Source organism: Aulonocara sp. 'chitande type north' Nkhata Bay, linkage group LG3 (assembly GCF_057382095.1).
Source record: "Aulonocara sp. 'chitande type north' Nkhata Bay isolate Kocher_YH1m ecotype deep benthic linkage group LG3, A_spYH_male_GT1.1, whole genome shotgun sequence".
Taxonomy (NCBI): Eukaryota; Metazoa; Chordata; class Actinopteri; order Cichliformes; family Cichlidae; genus Aulonocara; species Aulonocara sp. 'chitande type north' Nkhata Bay.
The window spans coordinates 22,485,737-22,503,365 of NC_141346.1; the positions used below are offsets into that span (position 1 = coordinate 22,485,737).

At 38.9% G+C, this 17,629-nt stretch overlaps 1 protein-coding gene across 1 annotated transcript; it reads left to right on the top strand.

Annotated features, from left to right (window-relative positions):
* The first annotated feature begins 12,559 nt into the window (after window positions 1-12,559).
* LOC147334589 (uncharacterized) lies at window positions 12,560-14,084 on the top strand. Its single transcript, XM_086285959.1, has 2 exons — window positions 12,560-13,076; window positions 13,740-14,084. The coding sequence occupies exons 1-2, from the start codon at window positions 12,633-12,635 to the stop codon at window positions 14,082-14,084; spliced, it is 789 nt and encodes a 262-aa protein (XP_086142085.1). The 5' UTR covers window positions 12,560-12,632.
* The last annotated feature ends 3,545 nt before the right edge of the window (window positions 14,085-17,629 follow it).

A 17,629-nucleotide genomic window follows, 5' to 3' on the forward strand; every position in this document is an offset into this window, starting at 1 on the left:
CCACACTGGGGCACATGTTCACCAAAACGCAGCAAACCTTTGCCATCTTATCCAGGAAGGTCACCTTTTTACCCACACATGGAAGAAGTAATCTGATTGGCATGGTGGTATGTAGCATGTAGTTTGAAGCAGGGATTTTGTAGTGCCCCATGTGTAGTGTTGGAACCCAGTCAGGATTTGTTTCATTCATTTCATAGGCTGGTTTGCTGCAATAATGCCAAATAATTAGCAACTCTATAAATAGAAGGTAGTTCTGCATGTTTGTTCTAAGTTTGTGCTATGATCTCAGAGCACATTGAAAATAAAATTAACAGGCTATAAAGAATAATATGAACTTATTTAGAACTTACCTGAATGAAAATACTGGAGCACACCAACAGATATCTGTGGCTGGTAGAGAACTGAATATCAGCTCGTCTCGCAGCTGCTATCCAGGCTAGACGCCTTCTTTTGGTAACATCCAACACATAAGCTCCCTCATGATGCTTCCAGGTGAGGAAACAATGAAAAGAGAGCCTGTTTTCAAGCTTATTCCTTTGTCGGTAGTGCAATCTAACATTACAACCGACCACACAGCAAGCATTTGTTTGGCCTGCTAATATGGCGCCTTGACCAAAAATCCTGGCTATGCCCCATCCCGTAAGATCACGCTCCAGAGCCCTATTAACGTACGGATCTAGAAAGAAGATGCTGCATTTTTAACTCTGAGGGAGATGGAGAATGAGCCTATTTCCAAAACAGTGGAGTGTGTTCCTTTAAGTACTAAATTGTATATATTGTCAAAAACTAAAGTGTACATAGCAGTTGTTGAATCTTGTTTACTGTATCACTGACAGAATTTCAAAGTCAATGAACGCTACATTATAGTGAGATATTGTGTAATGTGAAATACTGTAAGCAAATGAAAAAACAACCTAATTCGTGATAGACCTTTGACTCTGTTTTGTTTGAATCCAACTGTTTTTTGCAGATGTGCATAAAACATGTTACTTTTAGTATTGTTATCATAATCATCATTATTGCACTAAATATATTTTAAATAAAGGATACTTTGATATACATTCTACTGTAAGGTTGGAAATGTATTTTCTTCACCCTAAAATATGTTTTGAAATGTATTTTGGTTTGAAAGAAATATATTTTCAATTTCAGAAATATATTTTTTTGAAGCATCACAAATACAAAATATATCTACCATATATTTGAAATATATTTTGGCCAGGAAAAATGTATTTTTTTACCGTATGGGAAAATGTTTTACAAAAAAAAGAAAGGTATGAAGGGCCTGCAGTAGTCATTAGTGCCAGAGAAATTTTAAGTTTTTTGTATTTTCTTGGTCATTGTGACAATATAATTATTTGAAATGTATTGACTTTTTCTTTACAGATATTTGGTGCTTGTCCCTGCTGAGAGGCAGATTGTTGTCACTTCAGAGCAATTCTCTAGTGCTGTTCTGTAGTGGTATTAAAGTTAATGTTGTAATAATATTTTGTTTGTTAGTGAAGATTTGCATATGTTATCTTACTTTTTGTAAATTTTATTTTGCAGAAAGATCAAATTAAATTATGTAACTAAGTATTACTGGAAGAGAATTTTGGTGGTAGGATACAGATGTGTAATATTCCAGTTATCAACATTGTACTTAGTTTTACGTTTTGGGATTAGGTTTGGGTTGCCACATGGAATATTTTTTTTCAGATAAAGGTGCGTAGTAATTTACCATATATCTGTAATGCTTTAATCAGATGGAAAATTACTTTGTAGAAATGTAGAAAACAGTTTGTCTACATCTTTAATAGATGCTAAATGTTTTTATAATTGATGCAAAATTTGATATTTTCTAGATATCGTATTCTGCCTGTGAAACAAAATTTACCTCTGTCCTGAGTGTCCCTAAAGGCTCTGTAGGAGTGGTGAGTGTTTGAACTATAAATAGGGCAGTACTTAAGGGGTTTAAGTACATTTAAGCTCTACTAAATTGCATTGCAAATGTTAATGAATCTGTCTCTCTCCCTCTCCTCCTTCTCCAGTGAATGTGGCAGTGTAAAGGGTGCTCAGTATCAGTTAAAGGTAGATTGGAGCTACTTAATCATTACAAACTCAAACATCCACACTTTGGACGTACTTCCCGTTATCCATGTATGTATTCAAAATGCCCATGCACATTTAAGACATGGAACACCTTAAATGTACATCAAAGTAGAGTGCATTCTTCACAAGACAGTCAGACATTGAAAGAGTATCTATATTTAGTTGTCACTTATGTTCCTGCAAGAACTTGGCAAATGAAAGGGAGTACTTTATTCATATCAACTCACATCTAAAGAAAAATGAAAATGTTTCTTGCATGTTTGTTGGTTGCAGTTTTCAGACTTGTATTTATGGAACCTTTAAATCTCACAAGAGTCGCAGACATACACCCCATAACCTTGCAGATTTTAAACCAGGTACTGTGAAGAAATCTACAGTAGCATCTCTGTCATCATTTCCTGATGAAAAGTGTGAGGAATTTGTCGAGGAGGATTCAAATTGTATATCGGTAGATTGCAGAGATCAAGATAAAGCCCTGCCAAATGCAATAGAGCAGCAGCTTGCAGCGGCCTTACTGAAGTTGGAGTGTTTAGTACATGTGCCAGGTACAGCTATTGATGAATTTTTACGAGAACTTTATTTAAAAAGCGCCGCATCAGTCCCAGTATCTAGAGACTTCATAACTGACATCTTTAGCCGTCACCATCTTCAAGTTGAAGACTCTGTAGTTGAAGAAATCCTTGCAGCAGTTTGTTTATCTGACCCTCTTCAAAAAGCAATAGGAAAAGGAGGCCCTCTTAGCACCACATATCAACGTAAACAATTTTACAGGGAAACGTTTGGTGTTGTGGAACCAGTTACCTACATACTTGATCAAAAAAAGAAGCGCACCTTTCAGTATGTCCCACTGTTACAATCATTACAGCAACTTTTAAATATAAAAGCAATTCTTGATAAGGTACTTGAAAGTCATAGAGGAAAGGACGAAACTGAAGTTGACCCATCTTATGAGTACAGGTCTGTTAAAGATGGTTATCATTTCAAAAACAACTGTTTCTTGAATGCTGATGAGTTGCGTATATCACTTTGTTTGTATGTAGATGATTTTGAGACCTGCAATCCCCTAGGGACGTCTCGAAAGAAGCACAAGCTTTTTGGTGTTTATTGGATACTAGCAAACCTGCCCCCAGGCTGTCACTCTGCTTTATCATCTATTTATCTTGCTGTGCTTTGTAAAAGTGATGATGTTAGAGCATATGGTTATGACAAAGTTTTGGAACCTCTTGTGGAAGATCTTAAAAGTTTGGAGGACCATGGTGTGTATATTGCTTTGTTAGGGAAATCTCTCAAAGGTACTTTGCATAGCATTGTGGCTGATAATTTGGGAGCACACAGCATTGCTGGCTTTGTTGAAAATTTTTCTGGTGATTACTTCTGTCGGTTTTGCACAGCAAAACGTTGTGATAGTAATTCTCACAGTGTTGCTTCAGGTTTTTTTAGCCTCCGAACTAAAGCAGTTGTAACGCTAAGTTATTTAAGGACTAGTTTATGTCAATGGATGAATTTACTGACTGACGCGCAGAAGAAATAGTTCTTTATGGAGCCCAGATGGTGTGAATGATGAGACCAAAAACTGCAATGTCTTGTACCAAAAATATATTGAATAAATAGGGGAAAGGGGAAATGGAACAAAATAATTAACACAACACACAACGTAAATGTCCACAATTAAATAATAAATCAGTGCTGTGATTTTTCTGTGCAAGAGTCCTTTTGCTAAGAGTCCTTTTTTTGGTCCTTTTCTTTTTAAAGTTCACTTTTAAGGTATTCCTCCTTAGGGTCCAGCTTCATACAAGGGGGAAATATGTCCGTAATCCAAAGACGGCTAAGTGGGGGAAAAGAAAGAATGGTCCTACCGGCTCGCCACTTCAATATGAAGAAGATCAATTCAAAGAGGGAAAAAAAAACCTGACCTGTAGGTCAGAAAAATGTCCATTAGCACATCAAGTTCGATTCAGTTTACCGGTAAACAAGTATATTCTTCTGCATGTCTAGGTAACAATGCAAACCATAAATCATCATCAATCCATGTACAACAGTTAAATCATTAATCATCTTAGCTACGTAGCTTAATCTATACAGTCCAGTAGCGTTCGCTACAAACAATACAAAAACAACAATAAAGGAAAACAACTGTCTAACAGACAGCATAGCCGAATTCAAGGCAACACATAACAATAATCATTCAATCGCACTTTGTTTCAAAGTAAGCCCATAAAAATGCTTAAGTAAAGAAAGTGTTCAAAAACAGCGGTTTTTGAACCGGAGTTCTGCTTGCGGTGGGAGCGCTGCCGCACAAAGTCATTTTTTAATCGCGAAAACGATCGGCTGGTTACTGACAACCAAAGGTTGAAAGATATTAAGGACACTTACCGCTGAGTTTAAAGTTTAAAGATGAATTGAGGGGAGAAAACGCTTTGTTTTCCAACACCGTTCTAAATGCCATAAGCTCACAGCCACAGCAGGAGTCGAACCCGGAAGTATCCCTCCACAGCCGGTTTTCAGAGTTGCCGCGACGTGGGAGGAGCCAATCAGAAGAGGGACCTCAAATCAGCTGACGTGGGTCATGTGACAGGGAGTAGTTGATATGGGTTACACAGTTCATGCAGAACATGTTAAAAAAGCCTCTGAGAACAGCACACAATACTTGGGGGTTAAACAAGATTGTGTTTTTGCAAAACGATTGTCACATTTTCATCTAGTCTCTGGTTTTCCCCCTGACATTGCTCACGACTTATTTGAGGGTATTGTGCCAGTAGAGGTGGCTCATTGCTTAGCATCACTGATATCCAAGAAGATTTTTTACAATAGATGAGCTAAATAAAGCTATATTGTCATTCCCCTATAAATGGTCAGACAAAACAAACAAGCCACATGTTGTGCCACAGAGACTCTTGGGTCTGAAAACAATTGGAGGCAATGCCCATGAAAACTGGAATTTGCTGAGGTTGCTCCCATTTTAATAGGACATCGTGTGCCAGAAAATGAGCCAGCATGGGTTGTATTAATGGTTTTAAAAGATATTGTTGAGTTAGTTGTTGCCCTTGTACATACTGATGAGTCCATCTCATATCTTGAAAGCAAAATAGTTGAACACAGACAAAGGTACCAAGAGCTGTTTTCCTGTGTCAGACTTCTACCAAAGCATCACTTTCTTGAGCACTAGCCTCAGATGATAAGGTATTTTGGCCCTCTTTCAGCAGTATGGACAATGCGATTTGAAGCCAAACATCGTTTTTTTAAGCAAATTGTCAAACACACCAGTTGCTATAAAAATGTACCGTTGGCTTCAAAACATCAGCTGATGATTTCTTTCCACATCAGCTCACCGTCATATGGTAAATGCAACCTAGATGCACATCATGCGTCCCCACTTCCAGTTGATCTACTGAAAGAGGGCGTTTGTCAAGCTATTAGGTCAAAACACCCTGGTACATGTGAAGTATATCTGGCCAAAAACGTGTCAGTTATTGGCATAACCTACAGTGAAGGGATGATAGTTACTCATGGTTCAACATCCGGATTACCAGAGTTTGCCGAAATTATTCAGATGTGTGTTATTAATGAGAACCTGTTTCTCATTGTCAAAGTGTTGTGTGGGTGGTACAATGAACACTACAGAGCCTTTGAATTAAGTATGTCCCCTTCAAGAGAAATCAAGCTTCTAGCACTGAGTGAACTCTGTGACACTTATCCGTTGGCTGATTACATGATTGGCCCAATCCGAATGGTGACCTTAAAAAGACATATCATCATAAAAGGTTGGTTAATTAGGAGTTTTGATTAGTTTGCAGTTTTGTTCTTACTTGACTGCACTTTTTGTTTTTGTTTGGACATAGGGCTACAAGACAGATAATGTGCAGTGCTTAACACATTTGTTTGACCACCCAATGTAAGGTTTAATGTAGATCTGCCCTATATTAACAGTATTGGTAATTACCAAAATTATTACCACTGCCAAGGAAGTGATGTCTTCATGGTCAACTTAAGGATTTATTGGTGGAAAATTCACAAAAAGTCTTTTAACTTAGAAACTGATTATTACAAGTGTAGTTTTTATTGTAAACATAGATTGTATCATTTAACTTTTTTTTTTTAAATATTATGTCACTTTCGACCTCTGACCTCTCCTTCAACCTCAACAGATTTTTCTAAAGGTCGAAGTGACAGTAATGTTATATAGAGCTATTTAAAACTATGTTTCTTACTGCCATTGGTTATATTTACAAAGTATAGTCTTACAGGGATTCTAAATATCAAATTTCTTTGGCTCTCTGATCTCTTCTACCCAGAGAGTGAGCTGGCTTGGTGGAGGTTTGCACTCTATGTGCTTCCTGTTTATGTTTCTGTAATGGTCAAAGCATATAAGTTTGTTAAACACTGGGTATGCAGACATAATGTTTATTTTTTTGATTTTTCTATTTTTTCCAATTTAAATTGTTAATTTTCTTGTGGGTAGCTTATCAATCTTTTAATTACAGTGGGGCAAAAAAGTATTTAGTCAGCCACCGATTGTGCAAGTTCCCCCACTTAAAATGATGACAGAGGTCAGTAATTTGCACCAGAGGTACACTTCAACTGTGAGAGACAGAATGTGAAAAAAAAATCCATGAATTCACATGGTAGGATTTGTAAAGAATTTATTCGTAAATCAGGGTGGAAAATAAGTATTTGGTCACCTCAAACATGGAAAATCTCTAGCTCTCACAGACCTGTAACGTCTTCTGTAAGACACTTTTCTGTCCCCCACTCGTTACCTGTATGAATGGCACCTGTTTGAACTCATCATCTGTATAAAAGACACCTGTCCACAGCCTCAAACAGTCAGACTCCAAACTCCGCCATGGCCAAGACCAAGACCAAAGAGCTTTCGAAGGACACCAGGAAAAGTATTGTAGACCTGCACCAGACTGGGAAGAGTGAATCTACAATAGGCAAGCAGCTTGGTGTGAAAAAATCAACTTGTGGGAGCAATCATCAGAAAATGGAAGACATACAAGACCACTGATAATCTCCCACGATCTGGGGCTCCACGCAAGATCTCATCCCGTGGGGTCAAAATGATCATGAGAACGGTGAGCAAAGATCCCAGAACCACACGGGGGACCTGGTGAATGACCTGCAGAGAGCTGGGACCAAAGTAACAAAGGTCACCATCAGTAACACACTACAACGGCAGGGAATCAAATCCCGCAGTGCCAGACGTGTTCCACTGCTGAAGCCAGTGCATGTTCAGGCCCGTCTGAAGTTTGCCAGAGAGCACATGGATGATACAGCAGAGGATTGGGAGAATGTCATGTGGTCAGATGAAACCAAAGTAGAACTTTTTGGTATAAACTCAACTCGTCGTGTTTGGAGGACGAAGAATACTGAGTTGCATCCCAAGAACACCATACCTACTGTGAAGCATGGGGGTGGAAACATCATGCTATGGGGCTGTTTTTCTGCCAAGGGGACAGGACGACTGATCCGTGTTAAGGACAGGATGAATGGGGCCATGTATCGTGAGATTTTGAGCCAAAACCTCCTTCCATCAGTGAGAACTTTGAAGATGAAACGAGGCTGGGTCTTCCAACATGACAATGATCCAAAACACACCGCCCAGGCAACAAAGGAGTGGCTAAGAAGCATTTGAAAGTCCTGGAGTGGCCTAGCCAGTCTCCAGACCTCAACCCCATAGAAAATCTGTGGCGGGAGTTGAAAGTCCGTGTTGCTCGGCGACAGCCCCAAAACATCACTGCTCTCGAGAAGATCTGCATGGAGGAATGGGCCAAAATACCAGTTACTGTGTGTGCAAACCTGGTAAAGACCTATAGTAAACGTCTGACCTCTGTTATTGCCAACAAAGGTTATGTTACAAAGTATTGAGTTGTATTTTTGTTATTGACCGAATACTTATTTTCCACCCTGATTTACAAATAAATTCTTTACAAATCCTACCATGTGAATTCATGGATTTTTTTTTTCACATTCTGTCTCTCACAGTTGAAGTGTACCTCTGGTGCAAATTACTGACCTCTGTCATCATTTTAGGTGGGGGAACTTGCACAATCGGTGGCTGACTAAATACTTTTTTGCCCCACTGTATCTGTTATGTAATTTTCAAGTTTGAGATTTAATTATTCAGACGTGTTTTTGTGATTGATCATTTCACATTTTTTTTAAAGTATAGTGTTCTTTTCCATCTATTTCGCAGATTAAGGATATACAGTGGCCCCGGCAATTCTCAAAGTGATTTTGGGAGACAACAGCAGTCAGAGGCTGACTTTTCACTGTGGACTTCCAGGATCCGTTATTGAACTTATTGAAGAAGCGCAAAGACAGTCTGGCCTCAATAATAGCAACTTCCAGCTTCAGTTCATGGATCCACTATTTGGGAATGAGTTCATGAGCCTTACTTCAATGGATTAAATACAAGATAGGGGAACAATCAGAATGACTTCCCTGGCTGAAGGCTTAACTACACAGTCTGCTGAGGCTGATGCTTCATGCAGTTTTGGTCTGGATGATTCCACCTCCCGGTCCAGTGGATGTGTTGATACAGACATACTCTCATCACCAGAATTTGAGGCATCCTGCTCATCAACCTCTAGGGCATTGTGGCCAAGGGTTTTCTGTGTTCCTCAGTTTTCCTTTGATGCATAGCTAAAACTTGAGCGAGGCAATGCAGCATACAAAGAAAAGGGCACATTGCTTACTCCAGATCCTAAACTGAAGTCGCAAATTCTTGAAGGCCTCATTCAAGAAATTGTCAGATACAAAGTTTATGTCACTGATAAAGACTTTAAAGAATGGAACTCCAGTATGATCATAAAATCATTGCAGCAAAGGGGGATCCAATGGCATTTTAATCCACCAGCAGGATCTCACCATGGAGGAAGCTGGGAGAGACTCATCCGCTCAGTGAGAAAAATTTTGAACGTCACAGTAAAAGAACAACTGTTGGATGAAGAAGGTCTCCACACCTTGCTGTGTGAAGCTGAGGCTATTATAAATAGAAGGCCTATCACAAAGGAATCTTCAGATCCCAATGACCTGGAGGCTTTAACACCCAACCATCTCCTGTTGCTGAAGATTAAGCCAGAATTACCCCCAGGAATCTTCAACAAGGATGCCCAGTATGTAAATCGCAGGTGGAGACAAATCCAATACCTTTCAGACCATTTTTGGAAACGCTGGTGCTGGAATACCTCATGCAGCTCCAAGAGCGTCAACGATGGACTACACCTAGGAGAAATTTCCATGTTGGTGATGTTGTGCTGATCGATGATAGATGACACAGCACCCAGAAATTCATGGCCACTAGGAAGAATCTTAGAGATCTTTCCAGACCAGAAAGGTCTGGTGCGTCAGGTGAAAGTAAAGACCAAGACCAATGAGCTTTGTCGACCAGTTACAAAGCTGTGCCTTTTGAAAGAAGCTGAAGCTTCTTTCATCTTCCAACAACTGCTGGGCTTTACATCTTCCAACAACTGCTCACACTGTCAAGGCAATACACCAGACAATTACATCCACGCTCTTTGGTTCTGTCCACCAGTGCAAAAGTTTTGGCGCGAGATATGTGAAGACTTATCAAAATGTCTGAAATGTAACATTCCAACCTCCCCCTTAGTGTGTTTGTTGGGCAGCTTAGATAATGTCACTTCAGAAAAGAATATAGCCCATATGATCTTCACTGCCCTATGCATAGCCAAGAAAACAGTCCTCATGAACTGGAAAAATAAAAATAATCTTAATTCTAACCAATATAGAAATTATCTATTAGATTACATTAGTCTTGACACAGCCTCTGCCACCACATCAGATCAATTGCTCTGGGCCCCTTTTATCAGCTCCATCACCTAGTGGGGGTGGGGGGGTCATAGTTTGGTCCCGCCTTCACTGTTGTGATTGGTGAGGGGGTAGGGACAGGCTTAGGGCGTCGGGGGGTTCCCCGGAGGCATCTTCCTTGGGGGGCTCAACCCGGGGTAGCGGTCACGTCCGGTTGAGGGCTCTGTTGGCTCTCAGGTGACTGTTTCCTCGCGGCTGCGTGCAGCGGGGCTAGGGGAAGGTCTGTGCTGACGGACGTGGGTTACTGACCTGGCAACCTGGCTGCCCCTGGGTGGGTCCGGGATGGGCGTGAGGTTCTGGGGGTGCTCCGTCTCTGGGCGGGGGCCCGGGCCGGGCCTCGGGGGCTCGGGTCCTGGTTGGTGTGTTGCCGGGGTTGTGGGCGGGTGGGTGCATGGGGGCCCGGCCCTGGAGCAGGGTGCCGCCGGTGCATCGAGCCGCCTGGGGGGCTCTTCAACTGGTGGGGGGGATGGTCACATCTGGCAGGAGCTTTCTTCTCTCAGGAACTCTCTGCAGGAGGGGGAGATACAGGAGAGGTGGAGGAAGATCTCAGCCTGGGCGTTTACCGTCTTATGTAGTCTGGAAGATGTGTGGTTGGTGACTTTTATCTCAGAATTCTGACTTTTTTCTCAGAATTCTGAGATTAAAGTCAGAATTCTGACTTTAATCTCAGAATTTTGAGGTGGGCACCTGCAGGCTTCCAGCTTCAGTGACAGCGATGTGTCCAGTTTGGCAGGTGGAGAACTAATTTACTAAATATGGTGGATATAAGTGATTTTTTGCGTGGCCGAGGGGTCCCCGAAGATGCTATTTTATTAATGGAAGAGCAGAAGGTGAGTAACAAAAAGAGAAATAGTTTGGTGTCTCCTATTTCTACAGGAAAACAGTTACGGTACAGTTACGGTTAGCATACTTGTTAGCTTATAATGTTATATAGGAATGAACGTGTTTCACGATGTTACAGTATACTAGGTGAATTGACGTTTTAACTGTTGTTGATCGCAGGATCATCCCAGATGGGTTCGTTGCATTTTATTTTATTGTTCTACTATTTCAGAGTTTTTCAAGGCAGTTAAGCGGAGCTGTGTTACAGATGCTAGCTGACGATCCCCTCACAACATGTTAGCTAACACAAACTAATGTAGTGCATGTAACTGTGTGTATACGTTAGTGGTACAGTGTCGGAAGAAATGAGCAAACTGTTAACTGTTTATAATGTCAGAATGACATCATCGTTCTCCTGCACTGTGTAATGTATGTCAGCTCAAGAAGGAAATCATATCTTATACTCTGAGCTGCCCAGTGCACTTAACGCCTACGTGTGGAAATGGTAGGCTACACTACAGTCAACTACCGGTAAAAAATAAACTTAATACAGTATTTGATTTTTTTTATAGAACAATAAAATAAAAAGTGCTGGCTGAGGAGCGCTGCCGCGTTGAACTTTGACCTCGGAGTGACGTGACGTTTGTTCGCACAACCAATAGAAGTGCAGAAAGTCGCAAATCAGGCATATTGTTCGCATAAACACAAAAATAAATAAATAAATAACGAAATAATCCCGATATTGTGCCAAAGACTGATTTACAATGTTACTTTGTGTTCTATGTGTAATACCTTTGCTTAAATGACTAAATGGACTGTGTATTTATGACTCTGCGTTATAGTCCTGCATACATAAGTAACATTCATATGTACAGATAAAAATGTACAGAGATATGTACACAAGCGTGTACACAAAAGTCTACTGCTGATCGAGCTGCTCAGTGGTCGTACAGTCTCATGCAGAGAGCGTGGAGGTGTTGTCCGTTGCCATTCCACCACTCCAGCAGACCACAACATAAAAGACAGCAGACGCCACCACAGTGTCGTTGAACACCCTTAGAAGACGTACTACCTACATCATAACCAATCAAGTCCTGCTTTTTTTTAAATACAGAGAGGATTTATTATTTACTGAAAGGCTATGCCTTAGTTTGCTTCTTTCATTATTGTGTTTCGCCCTGCATAAAATAGATAGCTTTTCTGACAACTACAGTCAGTACTCTCATACTGGCATTAGCAGTGACCTAAGAGCCTTAACTGTAATATTGCTTTGCAGCGTAAATGTTGCAGAAAATGACTCTTTTCTTTCTTCTTGTGTGCAGATTGACTGTGATGTCATAGCACTGATGGATGACGCAACTTTGGCAAACTACATTCCCTCGTACGGAGACCGAATTGCCCTCTTCAATTTCTGCAAAAGCAAGCAACCACTGTCAAAAAGAAAACTAGGACTTCTGCAAAAAAGTTCACCTCTCAAAGTGAGAGAAACAGTGGCTGACATGTCAGATTTGGATGACTTAATAAGACTGTATTTCAGACTTTCTTTCAGTAACAAAGAAATACTTTCAATTTTAGCACATAGTCATCAGACAATTATAAGTGTTCGAACTCTAAAGAGAATTTGTAAAAGACTTGGGCTTTTTAGAAGGAAGAATCAATCAAACTTGGAGGAAGTGCTAGCCTTTGTCCAAAAAGAGATCATGACAAATGGACAGATGCAAGGTTATCGTTGGCTACATCTACGTGCAATTCAACATGGATTTGTGGTGTCACAAGATACTGTAAGATGCATAATCAAATTGGTTGACCCTCAAGGTGTGGAACTGAGACGAGCTCGACGGTTGAGAAGACGACAGTACAGCTGCAGAGGGCCAAATGCTCTCTGGCACATGGATGGCTATGACAAGTTGAAACCATATGGTATTGCTATCAGTGGGTGCATAGATGGTTTTAGCCGCTATGTTTTATGGATGGAGGCTTATACCACAAACAATGACCCTAAATTGATTGCAAGTTATTTTCTGAAAACAGTTTCATGCATCAGTGGATGTCCAGAAAGGTTACGTGCTGACCGAGGTACCGAAAATGGTTGTGTCGAACAAATGCAGATGTTTTTACGGAGAAACCACACAGACAGTTTTGCAGGTGAGAAAAGTTTCCTTTACGGAAGAAGTACGGCCAACCAACGTATAGAAGGATGGTGGGCTACCCTACGCAAACAGAGTGCACAATTTTGGATGAACTTATTTCAAACTTTTCAGGATGATGGCCACTTCACAGGGGATTTTTTGGACAAAAGTCTTATCCAATTCTGCTTTCTCAATCTTATTCAGGTAAAAGCATGTGCTCATGCTATGTAATGTCTTAGCTGCATAAATAGAAAATATAAATATGGTTAGAACATTTTTTTTAAATTAAATATGAATTTTATTTCCATTTTAATATGTCTTGATGCATGCTCAATCAGCCAGGTAAGGAATGTTTTTTGACAGAACATTTCTCACACTGAAAACACTACATCCAGATGAACAGAATCAACTTTTTGGGATTCCATTTTAATACTTTGATGGAATTGTATTCATGTTATCAGTGGAAGTAACTGCACCTTTCTCAGCACAGGTGCATGGAGCATTTTTTTTTTTATTGCCACATGGTTTAAATTACTATGGAGTCTGTTACCTAGTGGTCCTTTGGGCACGGTTTCAGAAAGCAATCCTATCATTTGGTTAATTCTCTACTGAAAATATATTGTAGAATCATTGCACACTGAGTATAAAGTGTTGGGCTATCTATTCAACAGTAGAATCATGCAGCACCATTCTGTGTCCATGTGCTGTTTAGTGAAAGTGCTATTTTGTTGTTGCTGCTTGGTTTTACATTAATTAGAGGTCACTTTCTATGTCTGTTGATTAATGAGTTAATAAGCCTCCACTTTGGCTAAATCTACTGGTACATGGTCTGTTTCATATACTTATATTGTGTTGTTTTTCATGTAGGATGAACTTGATGAAGTTGTGAACACATGGAACTCGCACAAAATCCGGCCAAGTGGTAGTGCAGCATCGGGTCGACCAGTAGTAATGTACTCATTTCCAGAGCTGCACAGTGCTGAGGATAGACTGAAGCCTATTTCTATGGAGGATATCACTTTGTGTATGGAAGAGTGTAGCCCAAAAGGTCAACACCCCTGTGATGAAACAGTCTTTGAACTGTGTTGTCTGCTTATGGTAGAAAATGAATGGGATGCCCCAGGAGATCCACTTGGTGCTGCGGATCTGTATATTAGGTTAAGAGAAGAAATACTGCAAAGTATTTCTCTTTATCTTGATAACGTGATTTGATAGTAGGTGCCATGTCTTACAGGTACCTTTTATGCAGGTATTCCTGCACTGCATTAAATGAAAGACATCTTTTAGGTGTGACCGAACATGCCATTTTTCAGGTCATTCTCTCAGAATATTGCTGTTTATTTCTGCTGTAATGTAAATTCAGAGTGCTGATAGGAGGTCAGCACCAACTAGTATCATTTTATGTTGATCATAGTAATAAATACAGTTTGGTTGGTATCTCCCCCCCCCCCCAATTTGATTGTTTTTCTACATTCACACTACCATTAAACAGAAATGTTTATATATTACTTGAAAAAGCTGAATATTGTGATATTATCAATCAGTTATGAAACACATGTCAATCCTTTTAAAAGGCCATACATTAAACTGCATTTACAAATGTTATATTTTTGATTGAATCATAAGTGGTGTAAACCTGCCTACCAGTAAATTGCAATATAAATTTCTGTGTTTTGTTGCCAGACATGTGCATAGTATATAAAATATAAACTCACCAGCTCCCTGCTCATTGTTTTCTGTATCAACCTTTACTCTTAATATTCATGGATGGAAACCCAGGCACCAGCATATGATATGCTAAGTGCCCGGGTTATCTGTGGTATGTTTCAGCAAACCATAGTAGCATTAACAATTCTAGGTCTTGACAACAGCATGTTTCTATAAACGTATCATTGTTAATATTTAAAGTTGTTATGCCTTTTGGGGAGCTTTTAGTGCAATTATATTAAAGCAAAGCTATTATAATCATTTACCCATATGAAGGTCCATCACTTAATTATTAATGTATTTCACTTCTGTTAGTTGTAAGATATTTTAACTGGTTTTCATGTAAAATGACCATGAGTCATTGCTATACTGATTCAGTGTGAGCTGTTGTACACAAGGCTCCTTTATATCATGAATCCTAAAATTATAAGAAACATACCAAAAATATTTTGACTTTTATTTGTAGTATCCCAGCAACAATGCAACAAAACAGTTCCTGCAAGTGGAACCAAGTTATTGTCACATTAAGTGCAACATGTTTTACATTTATATTTGTGTATCTTTATGAAATGTTTGAAATTAAAAATAAATGGTATTCTTCCATGTTACTGAGCTCATGTGTGGCAGTCTCTTGAATTCTGGCATGTTCAAATAGATAAGGAGCTTGATGAACATATTCAAAACAACAATACAAATGTACTGTGTACAGTAACATTTTATTGGAAAAAGTTTACAAGAAACCTGTTCTTGCCAACGCCAATAACATGGCTAAATCTCATAACCATATAAGCTGCCCTGTAACAAGAATGACTCAACTTTTAAAACAAACTTATAGATCTCATACAGTCTTGTTATGCATCAGTATACATCAGTGACTTACTGTAAAGATCATGAACACTGGCTATTGTGGTATCACATATTCCTTCAGTGATATAGAAATAAAAACAAGTGTGAATGGCTGAGAACATACACGCATACAAATAAAAATGCATAATTTCTGGCAGTAACAAGACATTTTTTCAGGTGTTAAGATTAATACTATATCTGAGAACATGACAATTTGGCATTACAAAAGGATGCCTGAATAATAACAACACTTGACCACTGCACTGAACTGTACAGTGTTTATTTCTGATCTCAGTAATGAATAACCGTCTTCAAAACAGACTGAATCCTTTAAGCAGCTTGAATGAATTTGATGGATGAATAACAGGTATGCTTAGAAACAATATGGCATTAAGAAAATACTGGAATTTTAAAAAATATTTTCACCAACTTTAAATGGAACCTTTGTAATCAACAACAAATGCCAAACTTTGATACCTTAACCTACCTTAACTAAAAATTGCATATACTGTAAAATATTTTCAGACATGACAAATGCTAAAGTATAAAATTGTACTTATTCCTTTTACAATACAGTGTTGCATAACAGCATTACTTTTACGTTATAACTATGTTCAGTTTTAGCCCTGACCTAATAAGAAAATACCATCTGAATGAATTAGTCTTACTACTAATTACTTACAAAAGTATTTGACTGTGCTGAGCTCTCACACCACACATGGTGCATTAAAGAAAGTTTAAGAGCAGTTTAATTATAGTTTATAGATCTTTAGAAATCTTTCTTCATGCTTTTGCTGAAGGTTTCTAAGTCTTACAGCTGGAAAGCTTGGATTTGGTGAAGACAGCTCTGGATATGGTAGTAAACAGTGTACCCGTTCGTTTTGTTTTGTGACTGTATCATGTAAAACTCAAAATGATAAAAGAAAATGAAATATTAGCCAAAACTGGACTTCTAACAGAGATGAGAAACTGCTCTCTAATTAAAAAAAGTATACTGTATAAGTTCAAAATACATAAAAACACATATTCCTAACATCTCTTTACAGTTATGCTCTAGTGTGCATGAGCAGTTCAAATGTAGCACATTGCTGTCAGAGTCTAAACAATGTCCATCACCCAGACATTTCTTTCAAGAACTGCATTAAATTCAGAACGAAAATCTGGGAAGTTTTCATAGCTGTTAGCTATCTGCAGAACATTCCCACACTTGTGTCCGACTGGTCTTCTTGTAAACTCTGTCATATCTTGAAATTCCACATAAATACTGTTTGTTACTATAAGGTCAGATCCGGTGCAGAAACGCATAAATTTCTGAAGTTTAACCCTTTAAGACCTACCATAGAACCAAGTCCGCCAGAGCTTATATTATATTTTTACATGCTGTGGAGCCATTTTTGGGAGCATTTCAAGTTGCTATACATCAATACAACCATTATAGCCCAGATTTTAATAATATGTATTCATTAAGTGCATAGTAATTACATAAATTGCAAAAAAGTGCAATAAACTACAAAAAAATTGAAAATCATTTTTGATTTTTTAACATATATTTGTAGTTAGAGAAATTTAAGAGGCTTATCCCTCAAAACTGTAAATACAAAAAAGTTGCACAAAATAGTTTCCCACCACAGGAAATTTATTTTGAGTGTCTTCATAGTTTTATTTTTGAAATACACCAATTTTTATACACTGCAGGAAAAACGAAAATAAATATTATACTGCAAATTTGCAAAAAAGCAGCATATGCATCAAAATAAACTATTTCCAGCAGTGCAATATGAGTCCTAAGCATCCCAGAAACGACACAGAAAGTCATAAAGTCAAAGATAACTTTTAAAAAGAGCAGTATAGGCCCTGAGGCCCTGATCGCAAAAAAGACTACATTTCCGCGAAAATGACGTCACTTCCGGTTTTGGCCAGGTAATGGCGGAAATGCAAAAGTTCGCGCTGACGTCTATTCCAACGTAGGAAGTGTTTTGAACAGCTGATCGGACCGGCAAAGCGTGTTTCTGGAATATTATGTTTTTGTTTTTTGCTTCTTTGTCTGTCTTATTCCTGCATCTGTATGTGAAGTGTTCTCCGTTGGACTTTCTTTTCTGGTTTTCATTTTCTCACGAAGTTTTTGCAGAAGTCCTAGTTTTCTTTTTGACAGTGGTTGCTTGCTTTTGCAAAAAATTGAAGAGGGCAATTCGGTCTCCGTACGA